This window comes from Aspergillus fumigatus, chromosome 7 (genome assembly GCF_000002655.1).
Source record: "Aspergillus fumigatus Af293 chromosome 7, whole genome shotgun sequence".
Lineage (NCBI taxonomy): Eukaryota > Fungi > Ascomycota > Eurotiomycetes > Eurotiales > Aspergillaceae > Aspergillus > Aspergillus fumigatus.
Genome location: NC_007200.1, coordinates 580,257 through 604,750, shown reverse-complemented (window position 1 = coordinate 604,750; position 24,494 = coordinate 580,257). Strand labels below are relative to the sequence as shown.

Genomic DNA, 24,494 nt, shown 5'->3' with positions numbered 1-24,494 from the left:
ACAGGGCAATGAGCTGATTCAGACCCGAGTCAATCTTTGGATGGACTGCTCTACGAGCGCCTGGATCTTCGCTAGGCAACTTCAATGGACAGTCTTTTGCTTTACAGACCATAAGTATTTGTATCTACTATGGAACCTTTGATGAAAGCTGTGCTGATCAGTTGAACATACTAAATCACCTTCCTCTGATGGAAATTCATCAAGAAACAGCTTTCTTTGACACCAGTCGAACTTGCTGTCAATAATAATATAGCTAGAAGCATATATAACAATCAATGAATGTGGATGCTCTGAAAAGCATGAACGCCGAAGACGTAGCAGACAAGGCAACTCAAGCGACTCTCTTCACCCCCCTTCAGCTGCTAGTGATACTTGTGAGGATCGCCTGAATTAATTAATCTCAATTGTATCGGCAGCGGTGTCGACGATTTGAAGTTTCGTATCCAGAAAGTCATCAAAGCTTGTGTGTTGATCATGGTTTTCCACTACCGTGACATGATTTTCGACCACGGGTAAGTTCTTGGACGGACTGAGGAGCACCGTCTCCCTTTCAGTGATGAGACTCACGCCTCCACGAGCAGAACCTGTGGTAGAACGGCGTCGTCTGGACTCGACGGGTGTCTCAAAATTTCCACTCGTGCGCACGGTGAGCTTGGCAGGTGTACGGTCGACCTTGTCATTATCCCGACGTGGTGTCTCGCTAGAGGCCTCATTCTCTTTGTTATCCGAACAGTTTCCCTCCTTCTTGCTCCTGATCTGTGTAGTAGGACTAACGTGCAGTTTGCAAGTTGCTGTAGCTTCCAGCAATGCCTCGGCAGGGAGACTGGATTTGGCGCTGGAACCAGAGACGCTTCTGGATACTGGCTGTGAAAGCTCCTTCAGAATTGAGGGACGCCTTGCTGTCTTGACACAAGATGATGAACGCTCTTCGCCAGCAGCAGAAAGTTTAGAAGCAACAGGAGGCAATGCTGATGACGTATTCTTGGGTGCTTGAGAAATGCAGGCGAGAGGCTTTGGCGGACTGACTCCCTCGAAAAGTTGAGAATATGTTTCCTCATCGATAGGAGCAACAATGCTTGGTTGCTTGCTATGCTCGTAGCTTATACCGGTCATGCTGGATATAGCGCGGCTACTGGATGAATTGGAGATATAATCAGGCATACACACGTCCTCCCAAGACGGTCTTGCCCCTCGATGGCGTGCAGTGGGGTCAAGGATGTGTGGATCGATGAAAGGGTCCGTCATGAGAGGTTCTTGAGTAGATTGATACGTCCATGTTGTCTCCCTGTTGTTATTTTGCCACTGAGGTGGGGGAGGTGGATAATTCCTATACGGCCAAGCTGTATACGCCGCTGGGTTACTGACTCGGTTGCTGTTAGCTACCACGCTTCGATTCTCATGTCGAGTTGGCGAGTGGGCATGCAGGTCCTCTTCTTGCTTTGCGTCACTCAGAACGCTTCCAGCATTGTATTTGAAGACACGTTGCCCGCGGGACCACATGCCAGAATTAGGCCAGGCAATGTTGGAACACTCTAGGACTTCTGCTCTGGGATCAGCTGAGACCACTTGTTAAAGGGAAGAGAGATCAATCAGAAAGCACTTACGCAGAGGCGCATGCTGGAAGGAGAACGCAATTATATCCTTGACTCTCTCGAAGGGAGGATTGCGATTTGGCCGAGCAAATCCTTCAGCTATAACCACTCTGATTCTGCCATGCAAGTCTCCAGCTTCCCAGTGTCTTTGTTCCAGAATATCTTGGTGGAAAGGCGGGAAACGAAGATAGTCCTGATCTCCGTTCTTATCAACATCTTCAAAGCCTGTCAGAGTACTCTCAAAAGAGGATGAGGATGGGGCTCCTACGGGAACTTAACTCTGGATAGGAAGGACAAGCTATTAGTTATTCTGCAATGTGGATAGGGGATGAGAAGCCCAAGTTACCCATAATATGCGGCCAGTTAGTTCTCTGCCCAAACACACTTCCTCTATCACGCGTTGTAGATCAATTTAGCACATTTCTTCAGCTCAGATGGGTTTATCAAATGAATGGACTTACGAAACGCATAACCCGTCAATGAAAATCCGGATCTCAAAGAGCAAGGCATCATCTGGTTGCATCAAACTCTCCATTAGAAGGCTGGGGCGAGGTTTGTCCCAGCTATGAACAGACACTCGGAACGGGGTATTCTGAGGCAGACTCGGGATGAAAGTGGTGAGGACTGGCAGTTGGACAACGCTAGCTCGCGGCATGAAGTAAGAGCCTGAATTGACGATGGCAGCACTGTTGATGTACGGAGTCTCCACTGTAGTGGCATGAGTGAGAGCTGTCATACTTGCTGGCTGAATTGGCACCGACCTTCCTCTTGGGTAACGAAACATTGTGTCCTGAACTCTTGAATCGGCACCTTGGAGCTCTCTGGGAAGAGTAGCACATCCCAGTTCTCGTATCGCATCCTGAACCTATGCGGTTTCGAGTCTCGGGAAGAATGAGCGCTGACTCATGAAGCTGGTTTCTGTAGAGAATACTGAGTAAATGAAAGCACATGCACGTGCAGACCAAGGACAAAAGGAGAAGCCCCCGAGTAGCTGGCCTTGAAACACGATAGTCAATAAAGGAAGACGTGAAGGTAAAGGCAAAATCAGACGATATTTGGGTACCAATGGGTGCTCCTGCTCTAATAAGTAAGTTGGGAATAGAATTTCCTAGACCGGAAGGAGGGCGTGAAAAAGGTCAACCGACACTCTGGGCCGAGACACTTGCGCCCTTACATCTTGGGATGAGAAGAAATGTTATAGGAGAAAGCCGTGCACTGTGACAAGGCGTAGTGAGAGGGATAATGACAATAAGCGTATTGAAGGATTTCTATTTCGCTATTTGCACTTGTGAGGAGGCAGCGGCACATAAACTCAGTGAGCTAGTCGATTAAGGGGGAATCATCCGTGAAGGGCAGACAAACGATAGGAGAGAAACGCCAGATATGGATGAATATCGAAGCAGCAGAGGACCTCTCCAAGAGTTGCAAAGAACCAGAAAAGTTACGAATGCTTGCATATCCTCGGAACGCCCAGAGACTGCTCGCAGTCGCAACAGACCGCCGTGAACCTTTAAACAATGATGCAATTGAGCCACCGAGCGAACTTCATAGGCACGCGAAGATTGACAGACGATGAATCCTCCGTAAGGTCTACAATGCTATGATGGTAAACTGATGAGAATCCGCCTCCCGTTTCTCACAATGCCTGCAGAAAGTATCCATCCAGTTTCATGGTGAAAATAGACCTTTTGCGCACAAAAGAAAGAGTCGAAGGAGTCGGAAAAAATGATCTTCCATGAAACCTAGATCGAAGAAACAGGAGGTCAAACAAGGGTGTTGTACAGGCCATCTGTCTAGCAAAAAGCATGTGGCAGCATCCTCATAGCGAATACGATTGGACTCGATTGTTTCACGAGAGAGACATGAGGGATGAACTTTTCGCAAAATGCCTGCCCGAAGAGTATAGGAGACATGAGGAGAGACGAAATAAGGCGAGGGTGAAAGCGCACAAACAATTTGAATTGCTGTTACATGAGCAACGTAACCTAGGGGCTGAATATGACGAGAACAGAAGGGGCTTTGGGGCGTGAGTGAACAATAAGAGAAACATCAAGAAAGGGGTAATGGCATGATGAAGAACATTGAGATAGGTTTAAATAAAAAGAGCTCAATCTTGCGGTGAATAAAGCGCTCATACGAGATCAAACGAGTAGCACAGGAGAGAATGCCCATCAAGAGCTATAGAGGGGAGCCTTCGCAGTAATAAATAGCAAACGTGTTATGACACAAAAGACCCATCGTTGGAATGACGCAAAACTCCTGCAGGTGCTTCAGAATAACGAACGCTTTTTACTATACAAGTCTTCGTTAATCAAACTGAGCTTCATCAGATGACCGAGGGGCTTCAGAAGTATTATTGAGACTACCAACCTTCATAGGCGCGAAACCACCGTACTGGTGTGCTGGGGGCATGCCCATAGAGGGATACATCGGAGGCGGGGGAGGGGCAGGGCGGTAAGGGCTGCCAGCGGGGCCGGAGTTGTTCTGAGATCGACCCCAGCTGAGACGCACACGGGAGTTACCGATGGGGTATCCCTGCATCTGGTTGATGGCCATCTCCGCGGCGTGGCGCTGAACGAACTGAACGAAACCGCAACCCTTTCCAGGAGGGATCTTGACGTAAGTGATCTCGCCGAATCCCTGGAAGAAAGAACGGAGCTCATCCTCAGTGACATAACCAGAGAGTCCACCAACGAAGACAGTTGTGTTGTTAGGGTCAGTGAACTGGTTCATAGGCTGAGGAGCACCGTAGAAACCCATGGGAGGAGCACCCATTGGCGGGTACATGCCAGCGGGACCAGGCATGCCCATGGCTCCGGGAACAACACCAGGACCTTTGTTCTTGGGAGTGGCGGTGGAGATGCGCATGGGACGGTTGCCGCAGTAGACACCCTGCATCTCGGTCAAAGCACGCTGCTGGTCGTTCTCGTCGGAGAAGCGAACGAAACCATAGCCACGAGACATGCCGCTGATGGGGTCGGTCATGATTTTGGCGGACTTGCAGGATGGGAATCGGTTCTGGAACAGGGAAACAAGAACATATTCGTTGACTTCAGGGCCGAGATCGCCGACAAAGATGGAGTACTCGGGACCACGGTCGTCACGGCTGCGCAAGTCAATCTCCGATTTAAAAGCCGGATTCACATTGCACATTACTCACCTTCTATCAGCAAGACCGCCACCAGTGGCCCAATTCAGCTTGAACACGCGGTTGGTGTTGGGCATGGGGGTCCCGTTGAGAGAAAGGGCCTTGGCAGCAGCGGCAGGGGAAGAGAAGTCGACGAAGCAATATCCGGCATTGCTCCTACTACCAACATTAGGATCGCCTTCAAAAGAGCAAGAAGATTCCCATAAACTCACCCAGAAAACTTGTCGCGGATCATCTTGACATTAACCTGTTCGCCCATCTGGAACCACAGATTGCGGATGAAGTTCTCATCGATCCAAGGCTCAAGCTCGCCCATCCTGAATGATGGTCAGCAAAAAAGAACGCGTATTTCCGAATATGTACATGAGCGCGATGATCGAGGCCAAGCGTACCAGAGAGTGGTCTTTCCCTCATTGCCCTGCTGAGCAACAGGAGCAGCTGAGGGCTCGCCGGGGGCAGGACCCTGGAAAGAGCCAGTGGTAGGGTCAGTCTGCCCGGTCATGGTGGTATCCGCAGTTGCCGGAGCGCCTGGGGCAGCAGCAGCAGCAGCGTCGGCTGACGGGTGCTGGTTTTGGAAAGAGTCAAAGTTTTGGAAAGACATGTTGACTAAACTCCGACAGTCGTAAAGATGGGAATCGCGTTAATGCTATCTGGGAACATAGTAATTAGTATTAGCGAAAAACACGAAAATGATTTCTATCAGTGCGATGGCGCAGAAGTGGCAGAAAAGTCGCGTCGGCATTACATACCTCGAAACTAAAGTTTAATGCACGAAATCTTTTTATCCCGAAAACGGCTCGTTCACCCGGGAATTCGTTGGGAGTCGTTAAGGAGAGAACAGTGTACGCTCGTTTATACTCGACAGAAAACTAATTCGCTCCCTGTCAAGAATGCACAAGTAGTGGTTAGTAAAATGAGGATTTAGAATCCGAGGCAGAATTGAGGCAATAATGTATAATGGTTCAGAAATCACAAAAAGGAGTACGATTGAACCAAAGATTTGACTAGCGCCTTCGAAATGAGGCTGGAGACCGCAAAATTTGAGAAGCGAGCGCTGAGTGACTTGAAGTTGAAGTATAGCGTGAGGCAGATACCGACGACCGATATCCCCGAAAAGCATGTCATTCAATGTTGAGGTACGAGTTCCCGTTATGCGACACAGCGTAGCGCTCTTCACTGATTCACTAATTGCCAAGTTGAGGATTGCAGCGACTGAAGCTCCAAAAATGACGGAAAAGTCGGAATGTTGATTTGCTAAGCGAAGCGACCGAAAAAGAATCGATCGAGTATTGTGAAGCGTAAAGTAGCGTGTCTCCGCCAGGTTGCGGCCGCTTTCGTCAACGTTGGTTCAAGTCACTCCGGTTGCGACCGTCCCCGCCAATCCTGACAGATGGATTCCCATCGGACCAAACACCATAACATTGGATTGTATATTTGAGAAAGTCGAAGATATGATCGAAAGACGTTATGGGTTGGTCCGACTGTCCGACATGTATCGGGATCCTCTCTGTCAAGGCGAGAAAGCAATCTGTTTTGCGCGGGTGATGGGTAGGGCCAATGGACACTTAGATGAACCTCACGAAACCCCGCGCAGTATTCGAGAATGACGGCAGAGAAATCGAGCCGTGAAAGAATGTAGACCCCAGAGCAGAAAAGTCTGAGCTTCCGAGGTGCACCACCGTTTGTGAACAGTAGGGATGGTATATGTGAGAGGGAAGAGGGCCGATAGGGACCGTGCGGGGGCGACGTAATGCGCAAAGAAGACTCAATATGGCTTACCAGGTATATCAGATAGAAGCGCCTTTAAACTTCACTTCTTTTCGCGAAAGCAAAAAAGAAAATAAGATATGCGATCGATTGGCGTGGCGCGAAGGCGAGACTACTCGTTAAGACAACGACGAGACGAGAGACACCAAGGACGACGAAGACCGGCGAAGTGGAGACGTAAAAGTGAAGAAAAAAGTGAAAAAGGCACAAGAAGAGGTAGCAGAACTATCCGAAAACCGACCCCGTCTTTTCCGACAAGAACAAGAAACAGGAGAAGGAAGGAGGGATTACGAAGAAAAGAGAAGAGGAGGGGTAGAAGAGTCAGATTTTCTTCTTCAGACGATGAAGGAGGGGAGAAGAGGGAAAAGAAGAGGGAAAGGAAAAAAATGGGAAGAATTCCTAGAGATAATAAAATCACAACCAACCAACCTAACGCAGGCAGGTAGGGCAGACCCGAGCAGTAGACGCAAATAATAGCTTACTTAGACGAACGAACAAACGAAACAAGATTCAAAGAAAAATAATTAGGTATAGTTAGTAAGGTAAATACCTTGATAATACCCTACCTTACAGGTTTGAACACCAGGACGGGCTGCCTGGAGGAGGAAATTAGGAAGACATGAGGGGCGCGTCATCTTAAGAGTACCAATAATGCCGGGTGTGGGACAGCATTTTGCCAAATCTTTTCACCCTCTCTTCCTTTGAAAACTGGCAATTAAAAAAAAAAATAAGATTACGATGCTATTTTCCTTGTAGTAGCATTGCAACCTAGACTCCTCGTCTTTGTCTTTGTTAACTGCTCCATGGCTACTGTGTAGATAGATAGGGTTTGTGGCTCAGGCGTTCAGGCTTTCAAGTGTAATAATGTAGATACCTGCCTAGGATAGTCTTAGCCTCCTACAGTCCAACCTCTAGGGCCCTGGGCCCTAGGCTGTGAGCCTGTAGGTTTCTAGCAGCAGCAGGTATCGAGCCTAGCGCGCTTTGCAGATCTGGATTTTGTGATGGGATCGCGGCCTTACCGGGTTTTACCACAACACTCATGGAGTACATATGGTGGAAGGTGCATATGTACCTCACTTAGACCACCTACACTATCTCCTTATCTAGCGATGTTCTGACCTTGATGCCTAATCATCTTCCACTTGGTAAATTAGAAAAGTACAACAGGGTAGCTTGGGTATGTCCCTGGGACAGCCAAATCACAACGGACAGCTGTAGGCGGTGATGGTCACTCCACAATATCTCAGCCAGTAATCTTTGGGACAGGTAAGTTTCTAAGCAATCCGTTAGGTACATTGATGATATAGATTCCACCGATTCACTTTGGACAGCTTGAGACTGGTTATTTACTCTTCGGATTGAGTTCTCGAGCTTGAGGCCCTCAGAACTCACGGCGACCTACCGGCTTAGAGTAGTTCATCTAGGCTGTATATGAAGTTCAAGCGATGAATGTGAGTAAGGTACGGAGTATCATTGAGACACCCGTCCTTCTCATTTCCACTTGTAAGTAATTGAGTCCGTACAGTAATTTACAGATTGGTTAAGATTGAAGGTAATATTAATAATGCTGCTGCACAGAATCTGCAAGGATCTGAACTGATGCACATGCAGTCCTGGGCTAGGGAACCCCAAATTTTTTTTTATCATGTTTCTTGCGCTCTGATTCGTCGAAGCCCCATCCGCGTCCATGGACCTTATCGTCATAAGTGTTGGTTTTCATGGCTCCGCCTCTGTCTCGGTCATTTAAACTGGTTGAGAACCTGAGGAAAATTTGCAGATCGGTCAGATACCGTTCGCAGCCACACCACCTAGTCATACGGAGTAGTCTGTGAAGTAACTTCCTCGACTCCGCCTTCATGGTACAATGTAGAAGCGAAAAGGTGCCCTGGGCTCAGCTTGGAAGTGTACCAATCAGTTTCAAAAAGATCGCTATGTTCCTGTACTGTACAAGTCGGTCACAGCTGAAGTTAAACATCTTTGCCTTAGGCTCTAAGACCTCGAGAACAAAGGTCTGTGACCACTTACTAGACTCTTTCAGTATGAGTCTGGACAGTGCCGATACCCAAAAAGAGAATGATGAGGTCTTCGAACTTTGGAAGGCTGAAAAAGGACCCACTTTCATGCCCCAGAGCCATGGTCAATGGTTTCATGATCATGTGCACAGCACCGGGTTGTCTGTCAATAGATTCTCTATTAAGAAGCAAGGTACTGAGTAGGTCCATTGATATCTATAGTTCCTCCTATGAGGCGCAGGCATAGCCTTATCCACGAGGTGACAGTACTTACTGTATACGCTTCTTCCAAGCTTACATGGGAAAAAAGGAAGAAAAGGAAACCAGCTGAACTCCACTGACAACCACATCCATGAGAAATTGGAGACTTGGTATGATTGCCCATTGGCTGGAGCATACAGTCTGACGTTCCTTAGTTAAGCTACTTGAACAGTAAAATTTCGGTATATGTTCTGGTTTCCTTGTATGGCCTAGCCTTCTGGGCACTGTAAGGTACGTGCCCAGCCAAACTGCCCATGAGAGGCAGAGATTGCCGTTCCTTGGAGTTACAACATCAGCCCCATGAGTTTCCAGTACAAGGAATATTTTTTGTGGTATCAATCCTAAGCCGTGTCGTGTCATCAACTCATTTCTTTGACATTCGAGAAGCTCTTCCCCATTCTTACTTCGGCACGCGTACGCGACGCGATCAATCTGTCCATTAAGGACTTTTGACTTTTGAACACCACGAATGAAAGTAACTCATGTAGCAGTAGCTCTTAAACACGAGTAAGGGACATTACACAAGCACAACGTTCGGCTTCGAGTTCCGTTCAAATTGTGTTGGATGCACATTGACATCCCTGCTTTTAAGATTGTTGTCCTTACAGCATATACTGACTGACCAACACTGAAATGTAAACATGCATCCGTACGGAAGGTTGAGATAGATGTTCAGAGTCTGGCAATGATATAGCTTATTCTTTCATTTTCGATGGAAAAATAGACTGTCGAGTCACCATTCAAGTTGAACATCCTTTTCCAATGCCATAATCTGCGTCAAGTAACCCGAACTAAGTCTGTACAAGTGGGTGGAATACCAATCTCGTACCCCAGATGCAAGGCCCCTTGCAGATATTTCGACCCTCAACTCAAGCAAATGCCCACTTGGTCTTGGATGCGTCTGTCGTGACCTAGGTATGTGTTCCATACCAACCTACCTATGGTACCTTACACCTGGAACATTACTAAGGTATCTCTTGTCAAAATCAATGCCGCCTCATGTTGCTTTTTGGATGCCTGCCAATTGATCACAAATTCCAAAGGATTTTGTCTACAATATATACATGTCTACATACTATACAACTCAGAGTCATGCGAGCTCTTTGTGCTCCTCATGGCCATCTTTCATCCAAAAGACCATCCCTCCAAAGCGCATCTATACTGTAATAATCGAACCAGGGGACGGATACTAGAACGCTGCCCAACGAGCCGACACTTAATCAGCCATCCTACCACTCAACGAAGATACTAGAAAGATAGAATATGTTGATGGGATGTGAAATATCAACTTCGAGTATTCCTTGCCCGGGGACAGAAGAATTTCCTCTCATAACCGCTAGAAAGCTTTGAACCGGGTTGCAGAAGCGTGCCCTTTCTCGGCCAACCGTACACTGTATTAAGAGCTCAAATCTCGCTTTGTTCTCGAAGTGGGGAGTGTCTTGCCCACCCTACTAGAAAAAGTCTTTCCGTTGCTGACACGGCTGGCTCCATCAAGCATTTGGTACGCGTTTTCTTCGAATCATGGGAGAACAGCGGTAGCGACAGAGCTAAAAAAGAAGGAAGAAAGAGAAATGCGCCGGCTTGAGTCGATTGCGAGCATCGCATGACGTAGCTTATTAGATTCAGCTGAGTCCATTGCCAAAATCGAATCGTATACTATTCAATCAAGAGCTCATAAGGCCAGAAGACCCAGAGTTTACTGAACAGAGTCCTGTCTTGAAGAGCGAATGAAGCATCTTTCAATTCATCTATGCTTCTTTTGATTCGCCGGCTGCAAAATTACTATCGCAGAACTCGCCCGCTTTCCCCAATTCATCCCCGAGCAGTTCAATCGTCCTTTCGTAGACCTTGGCAGTTTCCATCTCCCACCTCCCAATACTTTCGTACTCTTCCGTACCATAAAAACTACCCTCATCCTCATCTTCATCATCTCTCGGGTTCTCGTTGTCGTCCTCCCCTCCCGCTTTGGACTTGTCGTTCTCCTTGGCTTCCACAACAGCAACCCGACATGTCTCTGCAATACTCTTAATCCGCACCTTTTCCGTCATGGAGATGAGGTTCGGCTTATTCTCAAACCCAGACAGCGGTGCCCCAGACTCAACATCTTCCCCAAGCAGCAGAGAAGCAAAGACCGAGTCCAACTTTCTCAACAGGCGGAAAGTCGGCTTGGGAGAGAACGGAAAATCCGGGAGAAACGAGTTGACCAATACCGCCAGAGATATCATGTACGGTATTTGCAGCGATGCTGGGAACCCGTCAGTAAGACCTTTGTTTTACTCGAACACTTCAACAAACATACGTGTTCCGCTAACCCAGAGAACATCAATGACTCCTTCGATATCCTTCGCTACTTCCTGAAAGCTCTCGTAGCCTCTTTCCGGGTCCTGGCGTGACTGGTCATCGTACGTGCTGCTGAACTTTTTGGCGTGCCGCCGGTTGATTTTTAAAAGTTGCGTGTCAATATGATTGATGACGGTCGTCTCTTTCATCGACCCTGCCTTGAGCGGATGTGACCTTGGCTTTGGGAGCATTGGAGTCGTCGTTGAGCTTGACATAGATGACGGTGCAGGTGATGGAATCGATGACTGCATGAAGTCCCCGGCCCCAGGGCCATCAGCTGCAGTTGCCGTCATTGATGTTGGAGCAATGAAGAGACAGTACTATAGTAATGCTCCAAGATTCGCCGATAACTTTTATATGTGCTGTAATTTTGACCTTGAACAATTGTAAGCTCAAAGGTGCAAGCTTCAGTATATATCCTCGTTCTTAGGTGTGGATATTTCGTTCAACAACAACGTATGATTCAACCAGAAATATGATACGCCACTCTCAGTATTCTCACTTAATTGGATAGTCCGTAGCTCCTAAGCGACAATGCTTCAGACGTCTTGGTCGGTCATATGATGTTGGGTTGAAGATGTCATTGCCAAGCCTTTCTGTTCAACTGGTCTGTGCGCAACTCCCATGTGGCTGTGGCTACGAGTACAAAGGTGAGAAAGACTAGGGTCTGAGCCGCTGGGTTTCAAAACAAGGGTGGATAGTATCTATAGTAAGGCTTGTATATAAGCAAGGATGGAGGGCCCCAATACGGATTAAGCTTTAACTATCCCCGAGGATCACGGATTTGAAGATCCACGTTGTATTGCTTCTCGAACGTCCTAAGGAATCTATATCTACCAGAAAAGCTTGAGATGCATAGATCTGTTCAATATAACATGCGTTAGCAAACTGTGATGGAGGCGCCGATGAAGAAGCGCAATACGGTGAAATGGTTTCATTCTTCAGAGGCGAGAAGATTTAATTTATCGCTGGTTTTTTAAGGCATTGCATGACATCGAAATGAGTCTTGCTACTCTGGCCCCAGCGTGCTCATCATTGAATTGGGGCAAAACGGGAAATGAAGGAGTAAGAAAAGGATTGACTCACATGTACTCAATAACCTTTGAACCTTTACCGTCTCTATCTTTGAAAGAAAAACTTTTTTTGGGCCCAACCGTCCTAAACGCCATGCTAAACGAGATACTTTGTTGAACATATTGGATAAGCGACATCACTCAGGCTGCAGAGTAGTCAGTCAAAAGGTACCAAAATGCGACTGAGGGAAATAACTCACCCTAATCTTCCCCTTGCGCCTCTTCATTTCTTCCAATTTCTTCCGGTCCTCATCAAACCTCTTCAGCAACTGGTTCTGCCTCTCCTTCCTCTTCTCACGCGACTGGAACCGGTAGAAGTCCTGCAAACCCTCCTGCTTCTTCTTCTGCTTTTCAACCAGTGCCCGAGCCTCTTCTTCATGCGCAATAGACGTAAGCTTCGGCCCACTCGTGACAGTAATGAATCCATCCTCGTCCGGCTCCTGAGCCCTGCGAGCATCCTCGCGCTTACGAGCCTCCGCGACCTGCGTAAACACGGTCATGAAGTCGTTCACCGTGCGGAGCAGATCAGCCCGATTCGGGTAGCTGGCCTGACAGTGGTTGAGATACCGCTGAAGCCCCAGCGCAGGTAATCTATCCTCGATGCCTTCGCCCCAAACAATCTTAGTCTCCTTCTTGGCGGCTTTGGTCACAGCTTTCAGACTGGCTTCCATGCTCGACTTGTCCGCAAAGACCACAACGGCGTGAGCACCGCTCTTCTGCAATTTTCTGTCCCATGTTGATGGCAACGAAATGCCATCGAGTTGATCCTGCAATTCATCTGCGGTAACCCTCTTTCGCTTCCTGCTCTTCGAGACGCTTCCCTGTGTAATGGCCACGGAACCTTTCTTCGTCGGGACTCCTTCGAAATGAACTTTTTCGACTCGCCCAGCAGAGAGCTGTGTACCGAACAAGTGGCGCAGGTGTACCTCGGTTGTGTCTATCGGCACATTGACGACAAAAAGAGAGCGGGGAGAATCGGCGTCCGGAATGCGAGGTTCGTGAGGCCGGAGGTAAAGGTAATGTGTTGCAGGCTTCGGGAAAGCCCTTGCTTCGGGGAGTTGAATAGGCAGGATCGCGTAACCTGCTATTTCAAGATACTGCCTCTTCATTTTGGCAGTCTGAGGAAAACGTGCGACCGGCTGTCGCTACGAACGAAATAATTGCGCGACGAAGAAATACTGTCTTGGTTGCTAAGAAGTTTTGCTCTGGCGGAAAATTAGAATAATTTTGAAAGGCGGAGACCAGGCGGAGTGCCACCCAAGATCGACAACCATTTAACTACATTGGAATTGCACACAGAAGATCGACTCAAACAAATATATCGAGGACGTCTTAAGCAATCTAACATCTCATCTCGTACATAGCTTCTCTTTTAAACTCCCGAAGTCAACAATATTCTTAGCAGGGTACTGCCTCCCATCTCGCTTGCCACACTCGCTCGCTAAATGTGATATCCCGTATTGTAATCGTATGCTCTTTTCTCTTATGCATGGAGACCACCGCTCTCAGATCTTAGACCTTGTCTGGATCATTGATACCACCGTTGGTAATCACATAGGTCGCTTCTCGCTCGGGGCAGTCTATAGATGGTCAGGCTAGTCCTGCTGAGAGTGTCGGAACGAGACAAACCTGGAGAGTCCTGAATCTTCGCCACACGTTCTTCACCACGACCCTTACGAAGGAGGACTCTGGTCGTGGATGCATGCGCAAGCACATGGCCACCAACAGGCTTACGGCCATCAGCTCCCGCAAATAGAGCACTGGCGCCTGGGTCACTTTGGACTTGGTTTGTCTACAGATTGATGTGAGACTTCGTTCGCTGCAAAGAGGAAGTAAACATACCATCAAGACACAGACGTTGAACTCTGAGAGGGAAAATATCTGGATTAGTTCCTGTAAAGTTCCGTAAAAGATATTGACAGCGACAGACCTTCGGCCATATGTGCAAGTCTCATCAAGAACTGGTTCAGCTTTTGCTGACGGTCCGCAAGTTCTCCTCGTCCGCAGTAATCCACTCGGAAGCAGTTCATGATACTGTCAATTATTAACAATCTGTACTCGCCTCCAGCGAATTCTCTACTCAGAGTATTGAGTAGTTCCAGCTGATGCTCGCTGTTCAGAGCTCGAGCATAAGCAATATTCTCTTGAGCAGAATCGGGATCGACGCTAAATCTCTCTGCGATCTGAGCAATGCGCTCTGGTCTGAAGGTGCCTTCAGTGTCGATATAGGCAACCTTGCCATCCGCACCACCCATCTCCTTGGGAAGCTGGGCGACGACGGACATTGTGTGAGACAGTTGTGTTTTACCGCAACGGAATTCCCCAAAGACTTCACTGATACTCATGCTCTGAAAACCACTAGAGAGAAGTTAGATAAAAGCAAGTCCGGTATAATCCTGGTAACTCACCCTCCGAGAATTGAGTCAAACTGTTTGCTTCCTGTTGAGATCTTGACGACTCGCTTGCGTTGATGGCTTAACTCCATGGCAGTTATGAATCCCGATGCAGCTGGCTAAGCAATGTCAGACGAGCCTCTCACTGTAATTATCAGGGTAGAAGTTTGACTCTAGTCCTCACCAGACATTTTTGTATAGCCTCCTTGATCTTCTCGACTTTGAACTCGCTAAAACCCTTTATCTTAAGAAGCGTCTTCCGGGTGGCACCGTGAACCGACTATGAAGAGAGTGAGTTCATGTGAGGACAACCACAACAGTAGAAAAAACAAAGGGGATGTATCACAGCAACAGTATAGAATCCATTTGCCTTGAGCTTAGTGATATCTGCAGCGCCGATACCTTCAAGCACAGTCAGCTCAACTGGGAATATGTACAAGTGGGACGAGGTGTACCGTGAGCTTGAATGCTGTCGATATCGACGATCAAGGCCTGGAGGACCAAAAGTTAACCGTCTGTTGAGGCCTTTGAAGTTGGTCGCATATAATGCAATCTGAGATCATAGCAAGCAAGGCAGAAAAAGAGAAGGAGACTCTACATCGTTGTTAAACTCATCCCCTGATTCCGATTCAGGCATGATGACTTATGGAGTGCTCGTAATGGCTACTTAGAGATAATGATAGGATGATAATAGCAACGATATATGGTAGGATGAGCTGGAGTCCAGAGCAGAAGAGATCTGGCACACAACTGGGAGAAAGCAGGAGACGCGAGGTAGACCAGCCGTCACGGGGTCTGGACGTAACAGGAAACGGGGGCTACAAGACCAGAACGGAGTCAACAAAGAGCAGCCAATTCTCAAGTAGTAATAATGATATAAGAAAAGACAAGTAGGGCACGTAGCAAATCACCCTCAGAACTTGAGGGCTGCAGTGGGAGTGGAAGTGTCGTCGAAGGCCCAGCGTTCCTCGTGCGTAAAGGTGTAGCATAGGCAGGGAGAGCAGGACTTTCATGGAGTTGAAGTTTCATCTGTTTAATTGATTCTGGAATTTTCTTCTTTCCGCTATCCATCTGGATAAGCATAAGAGGAGGCAGTAAGTACGAGCAGATGAGGTCGCCACACCGCGTCAGGGACCTTGTCTTTCACAATTTTCAGCACATCAAAAATCGTCCGTACCATCTTGTCAACCCTTCTTATACATATCAACACGCTCACTCCGGTCCACCAATGTCTCTCCTGCGCTCAATTAACCTTTCGCCTCGCCACGTCTCCTTCTTTCCTTGCCGCACCATGTGATAAATGAGAAAGATACCCGGGGAGAACAATAGACGCCAATCATGATAACCTTGAGCCATGTGTAGGATCCAAGTCGTCAGGAACCTAGGGACATCGTGAAACTTTTGTTCGTCGTATACATAATAGTTATAAAAAAGGCCGGTGCTGAGAAACCTGAAACCGGGGGCATAATATATGCAATGGAAGAATTGTGAGAGGGGAAAAAAAAAGAAAAGAAAGAAAAGATATCAAGACCGAGTTCCGCAAACCCCTAATACAAAAAGGAGGAGTAAGAATGGGCTTCCCTTAAAGCGGGATTCGTAGACAAGATATAAAGGTGGCCGTTTAAGCGACAGCGGCGGTGGGAGCAGGGGCCGGGACAGGAGCAGCTTCGGCGCTGACCTCAGCGGTGACAGTGGTAGCGGCAGGAGCAGCGGCAGCAGCAGCAGGAGCAGTAGCCGACTCGGCAGGCTGCTGGTTAGCAGCGTCGTTGTTAGGGCAATCACGAGAGATGTGGCCGGCTTGAGAGCACTTGTAGCAGACCTTGCCAGCAGAGCTCAGGGGGCCACCGTTGGGAGCAGTGCAGTCACGGGAGATGTGACCCTTCAAAATGTCAGCCAACGCTTTGATTTAAGGCATCTGCATGTGAGAGCACTTACAAGCTTGCCGCAAGCATAGCACTTCATGGCGTGAGCTTGGCAGTCACGAGCGAAGTGGTTGGGACCACCGCACTTGTAGCAAGTAGCGGCACGAGGGTAACCACCGTATCCACCGCGGAGTCCACCGTTAAATCCCCCGCGGGGAGCACCGACACCACGACCGGCACCAGAGGCAGGAGCGGGGCAGTTGCGCTGGAGAGCCACTCAAGTCAGCCGGATTTAAAAAGTGGAAGGGAGAGAAAGTACGGTCAACAGCGACGTACAGCAAGATGGCCGGGTTGGTTGCAGTTGTAGCAGCGGCCGTTAGCTCCACCGTTGAGACGCAAAGTAGGACAATCGGCCTGAACGTGGCCTAGTCCCTGGCAGTTGTAGCACTGCTTGGCTATTATGGACGAGTCAACATCCTTGCGCTTTCCAAAGCCTGGGATTGGACGGTCTTACTCTCGGTAGTACGAGGACGCGGGCAGCTGCTGGACTCATGTCCTATCGTTTGAGGTCAGACATGTGGTTCGGGGGGTAGGTAGCACGCAAGGTACATACCAGGTTGCTTGCCTGATTGACAAGGGATTGACACATTAGCAAGGTATATCAGACATGCCTCCTTAATCAAAGCACTCACAGTTGTAGCAGAGACGCTCGGACGAGGAGCAGACCTCTACGTCAGTCAGCGACAGTCGTCCTAGTCCAAAACTCTTCCCTCCGGCTTTGCACTAACCAGCATAGTGACCAATGTTGCCACATTTGTAGCAGGCACGACGAGACAGCAACATGTTTCCGGTACTTTAAGCTATATAATGAATTCATCCGTCAGTTCCGCTGATGCCATTTCTCAGAAACCCCACTGCTGAAGGCGTCTGTTGCGCATTGATTGTGGCCGGTGTATGATGCATAGCAGTTCGAAGCTTCGGAGACAATCTCCAACTTTATTGTAGTAACAGGGTCGCAGTGTATGCAGGGCGGGACAGTCTCATCGTTGTCCAGTTCCCCAATATGGCATTGGCAAGTCAACGACAATGCGACACTATCTCTGAAGGGAACACAGCGACAAGCCAGTCCACACTCGCCAAACAAAGGCCGGGTCACGAAGACAATTTATATAATAGACTCACTCTTCTGTAACCAACAATCTTCAATCTCCTTCTCAATAGGTCTACTTTTGCTGTCAGCTTGAGAACCTTGGAGGATGCGCAGCGCTTCCAACAGCCCACTATTCTCAACTCGAAAAAAGTGGGCTGACAAAGAAAAAAGCGATCCAACACTCAAAGAGAGGCACACAAAAAGTTAAACTTACACTGCAGCTCAAACTGGACCCTCACAGCACTCCAATCCCTCCAAACCACAAGAGGAATGAAAAGAAAGATGGAAAGAGCCTTATATTTTTTTTGGTGATGCACAAAGAGAGGTAGAAAAGAATAGTTACTGGATTGAATCAAGTGATTTAGCCAAAGCGACCATGCTCTTTTCGCAGGGCTTTTTCTTCTCAGGGCAAAACATGAAAAACTTTAGCTCCCGGGCTTTTCCGCATTGCGTAAGGTTGCAAACTCCCCAGATTGCGCACGGCCTGAGGCACGTTCCTAAAGCTTTTCAGTGCTATTGTATAGAGAATAACTAGTATATATTTTTGGGTCGTCTTCTGTTAATATTGCCTGTATTTATATTCGGCTAAGGATTTTAAGATTAGGCAGCAGCAGCTACTGATGAGCAGCTGCTGTAGCGGATGTGCTCCATTCCTGAGAGATTCATCGCGATGCGAAGAAGACTAGGAACATTCTCATAATGCAACCATTGATACCGGCCAATAGACACTGACTGAAAAGGGATACAAATCTCTAGATAGGAAGCTCCCCGGCTGCGATCAGCAATCCAACATACCGGATAGTGAGACCCACATAGGAGTTAACGGCTTCAATTGTGTATGACATACCGATGTAAAGGATGAAGATATACCTGCCAGTAATCTGATAGGAAGTGATAAGGAAAACACTTTGACTTTTTTATTCTTCTTTCTCAATGAAGGCTGGTGCTTTGATCTCGCGGCCTTTTAGGAATTCAAGACCCTCTCCGCCCTATAAAAGGTTGCCTTGATCAGCGCAAGAATTCTTCAAAAAGACCGGAAATGAAGGGGAAGGGAGGAACTTACATAGCTGATCAGTGGAGATACTTCAACACCAACGACATCGCCCTCAGTAATGACAATACCGCCCGCCTTCTCAATCCAGCGTTGTCCCTGGCTCATAATATCCCGCTTGCTGGTGTCGGGATCATCCTCTCCAGTGCCTCTCGCGTTCTTCAATGGTGAGAACTCATCCTCACGACGAACCTCGATGCAAGCGAACTTCTCCAAGGGAGTCATGGGGAAGACATCGAAGACAAACTGCTCCAGCTTGATACCGTTGGGCTTTTCCGGCTTGAAGAACTCGCCAGTGCCCTCCTTGATGCAAGGAATCTTCTTTCTGGCAACATGGTGAGGCAGTTTGTGTGCCCACAATTCGATGGATTCGAAGAATTTGAAGGAATAGTAATGGTTGACAATGTTAGCAGCACGGAACTTAAGCACGTCAGGCTGTTTGGGATCTTTCGCCTCCGCCGTCTCCTTGTCGATCTCAGAGTACTCGACCACATCGGGTTTGCCGTTCTTTTGCAGGATCAGACCAACCGACTCCGTAGCATTGCGCTTCCGGACTACTTTTGTAGCGATATCAACCTGTTTCGATGCGGCAAAACCAATGAACACAGGATCCGCCACCTTGACCAGGCAGTTGTCGACACAGTAAGTGTGAATATGCTCAATTCCCCGCTTGCGCATATCCTCTCGCACACCGGATGTAAGAAGGGCCTGGTAGATACCACCGTTTCCATCAGGAGCAACAGCGACCTATTTTTCCATGTCAGAACCCAACAAGCGCAGCACAGTGTTAGTATGCGACTGCAAACGTACCTTGAACTTGCTCTCCATCAAGATCTTGCCCTCGTTGGAGATGCATGGCAAGACGCCTTGCTCAAAGATGATGACATCGCTCTTGTTCAATCCAAAGTATTTGTGTTGTTCGAAGAACTCCTCTGTGGGCTTGCGAGTAGGTCCACTGGTCATGACGTACCAAGGGATGACAGCCTCCTTGCCTGAAATCCTCTGAGCAAGTAGTTGGAGCTTAGCGATCCTCTCCGCCTGGATCTGGAAAAGCGACTTGTGACTAGGAAGCCCGATGTCGAAGCAGCCCTTCGGTGCTGAGCTTCCCAGACGGGTGCCCTGTCCACCCGCCATCAGGACGACCGCAACCTTGTTACCCGCCACAAGTTTGAGCCCCTCCTCATACCATTGTTCGAGATCCTTGGGATCTGAGTCGAGAATCGATGCCGTGGCGATATCCGGCAGGGGTTCAAGCGAAGCGGGCCCATCGTCTGCTTTGGGAGGGTTCAGAGCCTTGTCTGCGAGTTCGTTAATTCGCACAGGGTCGAAGCTTGATAGCTGGTGGAAGAGCTGGGACCTCTCGCCGGTTTGTAATTCGTCAACAAATGCGAAGACATGACCCTGGCCGGCATCGGTGTACTTTTTCCTAAGCTGCTGGAACTCTTCAGCAGATGGTTCACGGGGAAGGTTCTCTGGATGACCATGGAATCTCTCCATGAAGTTGGAGACTGTCTCTTTGATAGCTACGGCCATATTGATGAGTAAGTCTTAAGAGCGTATCAGACGAAGAGGGATGTCGAGAACGAGAAATAAGGATAGAAAGAGAGGGGAGGGTTTGTTTCGAGGAGTGCGGGGTGTAGTTGAAACTTGAGCTGAAGCTTGGGATGTTTGGCCTTTAACTTCTATCTACCCCTCCGTATTTCACCATCCGTTGACCGCCAGGAAGACGAAACCATTGATCTTCTTGGTAGAATTATTTTTAGCTGGCTTGACCGACCCAGTTCTACGAATGATATAAATGTCAGCTCTGGTTGTCTCGATTCGAGCTCCCTGAATGGCTCTTTGGGCCTCTGTATCCTTTAGGGTGGGGCAAACCATCTGCAGACCCAGTTTCACCGACTAGTGGCCAATAGATATATAATAGTAGGCAGGAGAAAAGAAGGTACTACTCCGTAGGTCTAGTGCCACGCAATGTCTCTGCGTTTCCTAGAGGATGGGGCCTTTTAGGGGCCAAGGTACAATTCCATATCACGGAAGGTGTTTATATAGGTCGGGTCAATTGATCTGATATGAGGGCTAAAATTACATTCCGCGTTTATGAGCAAAACCCCCGACAATCAACTAGCAATGATTTAATTTGAGATACTGGGTCGCTGTTGATGTAGGGCGACTCGTATATCACTTCCAATAGTTCATCTCTTCCCAGGAGGGAGACTAGCGACGGCGCCTTTCCCGGTATCTGTCATCATCTCGACGATCACGTCGCTCGTCATTGTAGGACCTTTCACGATTTCTATCGCGATAGGAGTCTTCCCGCCGAGGACTTCGACTGTCGGATCTATCGCGGTAGCGGTTCCGATGCAAGCCGCGCTTGGGGCTGCGACTGTCTCTTCTTGAGCTTCTTTTGGGACTCCGACTGTAACGTCGCTCTCGAGAAACCGGCCGCCTTCTAGCTTCACCTTTATCAAAAACCATGCCATAGGCATCCTGCTCACGGACGTTGTCAGTCGCCCGATACTGCCGCTTCTTCTCAAGCTCAGCTACGCCACCGAAGCCGCCTCTTTGACTGCGTTTGGATATGGTGGCATTCCGCCAGCTTTCTGACAGCTTTGATACCTGTAGTGTCCTTGTTAGAGGCTGTTTAAAGAGAAGTCCTCATAACCAGACTCACACTTTGCGAAAAATCGACATGTATACGATGATCGTCGATCAGAACTCCTTGCATCTTGAAATAAGCCTGTTCGCAATCCTTCTGATTTTCGAACTCGATAAAAGCATACTGTAGACTGTCACCGGTTCGTTTATCTCTAATGACTTCGCAAGACAGAATCGGTCCAAAGCGACTGAAGATCAGTTGAAGGTCCTCATCTGAACCCGCAGTTAGTGGCGACCCATTCTACGAAATTGTGGGAAAGATAAATACCTTGAGTAACTGGATTCAGCTTGCAAACGAAGAGCACATTCTCTGGAGGCTTGACCTCTGCGAATGGAAGATCACCAACCATTTCCAACGTCAATGCTTGCGCTCTGGCCTCGCGCTCTCGCCGCAGCTTTTCCATCGCCTCCTCATCCATGTTGTCATCCAGCTCCTCGTCGTCAGCAATCCTTACAGTCGCTAGCTGTGCTTTTGAAGGCAAAGGACTTTCAGCTGGCACCACTAAGCCAGGAGGGTCATCGTAAGGGTCATCGAGGATGACTGTATGGCGGATACGGATATCTTTTAGCGGGCGACCTTGGTCGTCAATAAAGGCTCCGTTGATCTTTTCAAGCACATCGAAGCCTTCCACAACTTTCCCAAAGATCGCTGCTTTCCCATCCAGATAGTCGAGGTTATCCTCAAGTGTGACGATGAATTGACTGGCAGCGAGGCGCTCGTCGGGATCGTGCGAGGAAGGTACTGTTGCCATACTGACAGTTCCGCGCTCGGTGTGCTTCAGCTTTGGCGACAGCTTCAACGAAAATGTTCTCTTGACGGGCCCTTCCAACAGGCCCCATATCGACGACCCGCCGTCGCTTTCTGGGGAATCGGGACCGAGAGGATCGCCGGTCTGGAAGGTGAAGTTTTTCTGAACGCTATGAACTGGCGAGAAATTGTAATATTTGACTTTGCATAGCTTCAGGAAGCTATATCGGCAGAAAATGGATTGCTTAGTCTCTAGTTCAGCCACTCGGCATTGTAACAAGTAACAAGCACAGATCAAAGGCAATCACCACAAAGAAAGAGTGGGAGCGTTGGGATAACTTACTTTTCGCATGCCTTAGGAGACTCATCAACCAGAAGGTCAATGACAATATCGCCAAGAGAGGTCTCCAAAAGTACGCTCATGTTGTTGTACTAGCTGCGGTCGATGTCGCAAAGATCGACGATGCGCTCGCTCGGCGGGTAGCTCGAACAGGAAACGGTGAAGAAGATTCGTAAAAAACCCAGATAGAAGTGGACAAGGATATGGCTGATAGCTAGCGCAGATGAAGAAATTAAAGACCCAAGTATCAAAGTCGGTGTGCAAGAGGGACTGAAAATTAATACAGGTAGGCAGAATGAGTGACGAGTTGGAGGTGATTTGCAGGGCTCATGTGAAGCTAAGGTGAGGGTGGAACTTTCGCGGCCGAGCCACCTCCCAAAGAAAGTCAATCCACACTGCATACTTGCGCCGATCCTTAAGCTACAGTAAAACCTCGTTATAACGAGATATTCCAGACAGACCAATTTTCTCGTTATAGGGAGGTTCTCGTTATATCAAGGATATATATATTCAATAGCTTCGAATATCCCGCTGAGTCTGCAGGCTTACTTTTCGACCCAAAAGGATACGCTCATGCTTATCTAGCTCACATATAAGGGTCGAAACACCCTCCTCCTGTTGTTCCTCATATAAACGAAGCTTTCTTAATGCTTCCAGAGCCTCATCAAGTGATATTTGCGGTAGAACCTCAAGCTCCCCCTCAGAATCATCATCAAGCTCTGGCCCATACTGAGCTAGAATTTGGCTGTCAATATCATCAGGAGTATCCTGGATAGCTTCCTCCACTGGGTTAAGGAATGTATTAATATCCATTAGGTCCTGGATAGGTGTAGAGACCTTAAGGAGAGAGAATGCTTTCTCTATATCATCCAGAACTGCTGGATCAACAGGCTCTTGATATGATGGTTGAGAATATAGAGCCTTTCTAAAGCAGTTCTGGATTACCTGTCCAGAAAGATCAAATTCCCAGCTCTGGATTCCCCATCGAATTGCTCTTAGAACATTCATTGAGGCAATTGGATCATGATTGAGCTCAAATTCTTGAAGGATAAAGTGAATCCAGTATCGTTTCCAGTATGACTTCCAGCAGAAGATAATCCCTTGATCAAGAGGCTGATATCGGCTTGTAGAGTTCGCAGGAAGCCAGATAATAAGGGTATTCTGTAGTGGATAACCACTAGATTGAATCTCTGCCACGGCAGCTTGATGAGCAGAGAAGTTATCCATAAGAAGGACAACATTTCGACCACTCATTTGTCTATCAAACCAACGAAGGAATTCTGTAAAGATTGGTGTTGTAATCCAGGCTTTCTGATTACTCCGCCATACAAGGTTCAGATTCCGTATATTAACACCAGCAGCTTGGAAAGCTCGTGGATTCTTTGCTGTACCAATAAACCATAGTGGTAGCTTCTCAGAGCCATCTGCATTACAGCAAAAGAGGGCAGTTATCCGTGCTTTATCTTTCTTTCGACCTGGAAGTTGACGTGTTGAAAGACTTCGCGCAGGAGTCTTCTTCCAAAAGAGACCAGTTTCATCACAATTAAACTGGTCCTTAAGGCTATAAGCACTCAAGACCTGTTTAATCTCAAGCATCTCCTGATCTGCCTGAGCAGAAACACTTCCCTCTTCTCCATGTTGTCGATGCCATCTTACTGACCTCCTTGCTTGAAAGTTATGAAGCCAGCCATTACTGAAAGTCGGCATCTCTTGCCCTGGGTAGATCTTCTCCCAGAAAAACTGAGCCTTTTGTCGTATAATCTCTGCAGAGATAGATATTTGTCCCTCCACACGTATAATCCACTCAAATAAGGCGTTCTCTAGCTCTGGCCAGTTCTCACGGCGTTGGCGCTTTGCATCGCGGGAAGGGAGGGAATCGGCATCAAGATAATCGTATTTGCGGGATAAAATATCAGAGATAAGACCAGATGAAAGAGTATGATCATAGGTATCCTTAAACCATTCTCGAAGCTCTTTCTGTGTTGCCTTTGGATAGAGGCGTTTTCGAGCACGTAGAGCAACCTTCTGGGAGGTTGAGATAGACTTCCTTTGTGGCATATTAGCTAAGGGAGCCCCTTGATATAACGAGATTTTGTATGGGA

The 24,494-nt window shown here is 48.0% G+C and overlaps 9 protein-coding genes across 9 annotated transcripts; all 9 read right to left on the bottom strand.

The window, feature by feature from the left end:
* Nucleotides 1–136: 136 nt before the first annotated feature.
* Nucleotides 137–2,636, bottom strand: AFUA_7G02240 (uncharacterized protein). Its single transcript, XM_077805158.1, has 6 exons — nucleotides 2,354–2,636; nucleotides 2,054–2,300; nucleotides 1,939–1,982; nucleotides 1,861–1,872; nucleotides 1,605–1,808; nucleotides 137–1,541 (listed from the first exon to the last, which is right to left on the bottom strand). Exons 1-6 carry the CDS (start codon nucleotides 2,448–2,450, stop codon nucleotides 391–393), a joined length of 1,755 nt encoding a protein of 584 aa, XP_077661287.1. The 5' UTR covers nucleotides 2,451–2,636; the 3' UTR covers nucleotides 137–390.
* A 182-nt stretch (nucleotides 2,637–2,818) lies between these two features.
* Nucleotides 2,819–7,104, bottom strand: AFUA_7G02230 (RNA-binding protein). The gene is made up of 6 exons (XM_741616.2): nucleotides 5,490–7,104; nucleotides 5,133–5,386; nucleotides 4,953–5,057; nucleotides 4,753–4,896; nucleotides 3,963–4,698; nucleotides 2,819–3,884 (listed from the first exon to the last, which is right to left on the bottom strand). Exons 2-6 carry the CDS (start codon nucleotides 5,339–5,341, stop codon nucleotides 3,882–3,884), a joined length of 1,197 nt encoding a protein of 398 aa, XP_746709.2. The 5' UTR covers nucleotides 5,342–5,386; nucleotides 5,490–7,104; the 3' UTR covers nucleotides 2,819–3,881.
* A 2,857-nt stretch (nucleotides 7,105–9,961) lies between these two features.
* Nucleotides 9,962–11,672, bottom strand: AFUA_7G02220 (general transcription factor IIH subunit TFB6 family). Its single transcript, XM_741617.2, has 2 exons — nucleotides 11,080–11,672; nucleotides 9,962–11,025 (listed from the first exon to the last, which is right to left on the bottom strand). The coding sequence occupies exons 1-2, from the start codon at nucleotides 11,411–11,413 to the stop codon at nucleotides 10,529–10,531; spliced, it is 831 nt and encodes a 276-aa protein (XP_746710.1). The 5' UTR covers nucleotides 11,414–11,672; the 3' UTR covers nucleotides 9,962–10,528.
* Nucleotides 11,673–11,779: 107 nt separating this feature from the next.
* Nucleotides 11,780–13,507, bottom strand: AFUA_7G02210 (putative ribosomal small subunit assembly protein). The gene is made up of 2 exons (XM_741618.2): nucleotides 12,207–13,507; nucleotides 11,780–11,981 (listed from the first exon to the last, which is right to left on the bottom strand). Exon 1 carries the CDS (start codon nucleotides 13,300–13,302, stop codon nucleotides 12,355–12,357), a length of 948 nt encoding a protein of 315 aa, XP_746711.1. The 5' UTR covers nucleotides 13,303–13,507; the 3' UTR covers nucleotides 11,780–11,981; nucleotides 12,207–12,354.
* Nucleotides 13,508–13,517: 10 nt separating this feature from the next.
* Nucleotides 13,518–15,223, bottom strand: AFUA_7G02200 (recombinase DMC1; the record flags this gene model as incomplete). The annotated part of the gene is made up of 9 exons (XM_741619.2): nucleotides 13,518–13,773; nucleotides 13,823–13,985; nucleotides 14,036–14,058; nucleotides 14,124–14,551; nucleotides 14,602–14,705; nucleotides 14,771–14,866; nucleotides 14,933–14,973; nucleotides 15,024–15,078; nucleotides 15,185–15,223. 9 exons carry the CDS (start codon nucleotides 15,221–15,223, stop codon nucleotides 13,706–13,708), a joined length of 1,017 nt encoding a protein of 338 aa, XP_746712.1. The 3' UTR covers nucleotides 13,518–13,705.
* Nucleotides 15,224–16,207: 984 nt separating this feature from the next.
* On the bottom strand, nucleotides 16,208–17,242 carry gisB (putative zinc knuckle nucleic acid binding protein; the record flags this gene model as incomplete). The annotated part of the gene is made up of 6 exons (XM_741620.1): nucleotides 16,208–16,465; nucleotides 16,522–16,713; nucleotides 16,785–16,873; nucleotides 16,963–17,004; nucleotides 17,062–17,176; nucleotides 17,237–17,242. 6 exons carry the CDS (start codon nucleotides 17,240–17,242, stop codon nucleotides 16,208–16,210), a joined length of 702 nt encoding a protein of 233 aa, XP_746713.1.
* A 1,273-nt stretch (nucleotides 17,243–18,515) lies between these two features.
* On the bottom strand, nucleotides 18,516–20,182 carry AFUA_7G02180 (UDP-N-acetylglucosamine diphosphorylase; the record flags this gene model as incomplete). The annotated part of the gene is made up of 3 exons (XM_741621.1): nucleotides 18,516–18,587; nucleotides 18,662–19,396; nucleotides 19,460–20,182. 3 exons carry the CDS (start codon nucleotides 20,180–20,182, stop codon nucleotides 18,516–18,518), a joined length of 1,530 nt encoding a protein of 509 aa, XP_746714.1.
* Nucleotides 20,183–20,610: 428 nt separating this feature from the next.
* cyp8 (PPIL4 family peptidylprolyl isomerase) lies at nucleotides 20,611–22,726 on the bottom strand. Its single transcript, XM_741622.2, has 4 exons — nucleotides 22,396–22,726; nucleotides 21,573–22,273; nucleotides 21,321–21,517; nucleotides 20,611–21,265 (listed from the first exon to the last, which is right to left on the bottom strand). The coding sequence occupies exons 1-4, from the start codon at nucleotides 22,473–22,475 to the stop codon at nucleotides 20,864–20,866; spliced, it is 1,380 nt and encodes a 459-aa protein (XP_746715.1). The 5' UTR covers nucleotides 22,476–22,726; the 3' UTR covers nucleotides 20,611–20,863.
* Nucleotides 22,727–22,902: 176 nt separating this feature from the next.
* AFUA_7G02160 (uncharacterized protein) lies at nucleotides 22,903–24,450 on the bottom strand (the record flags this gene model as incomplete). Its single annotated transcript, XM_077805157.1, has 1 exon — nucleotides 22,903–24,450. One exon carries the CDS (start codon nucleotides 24,448–24,450, stop codon nucleotides 22,903–22,905), a length of 1,548 nt encoding a protein of 515 aa, XP_077661286.1.
* Between the last annotated feature and the right edge of the window lie 44 nt (nucleotides 24,451–24,494).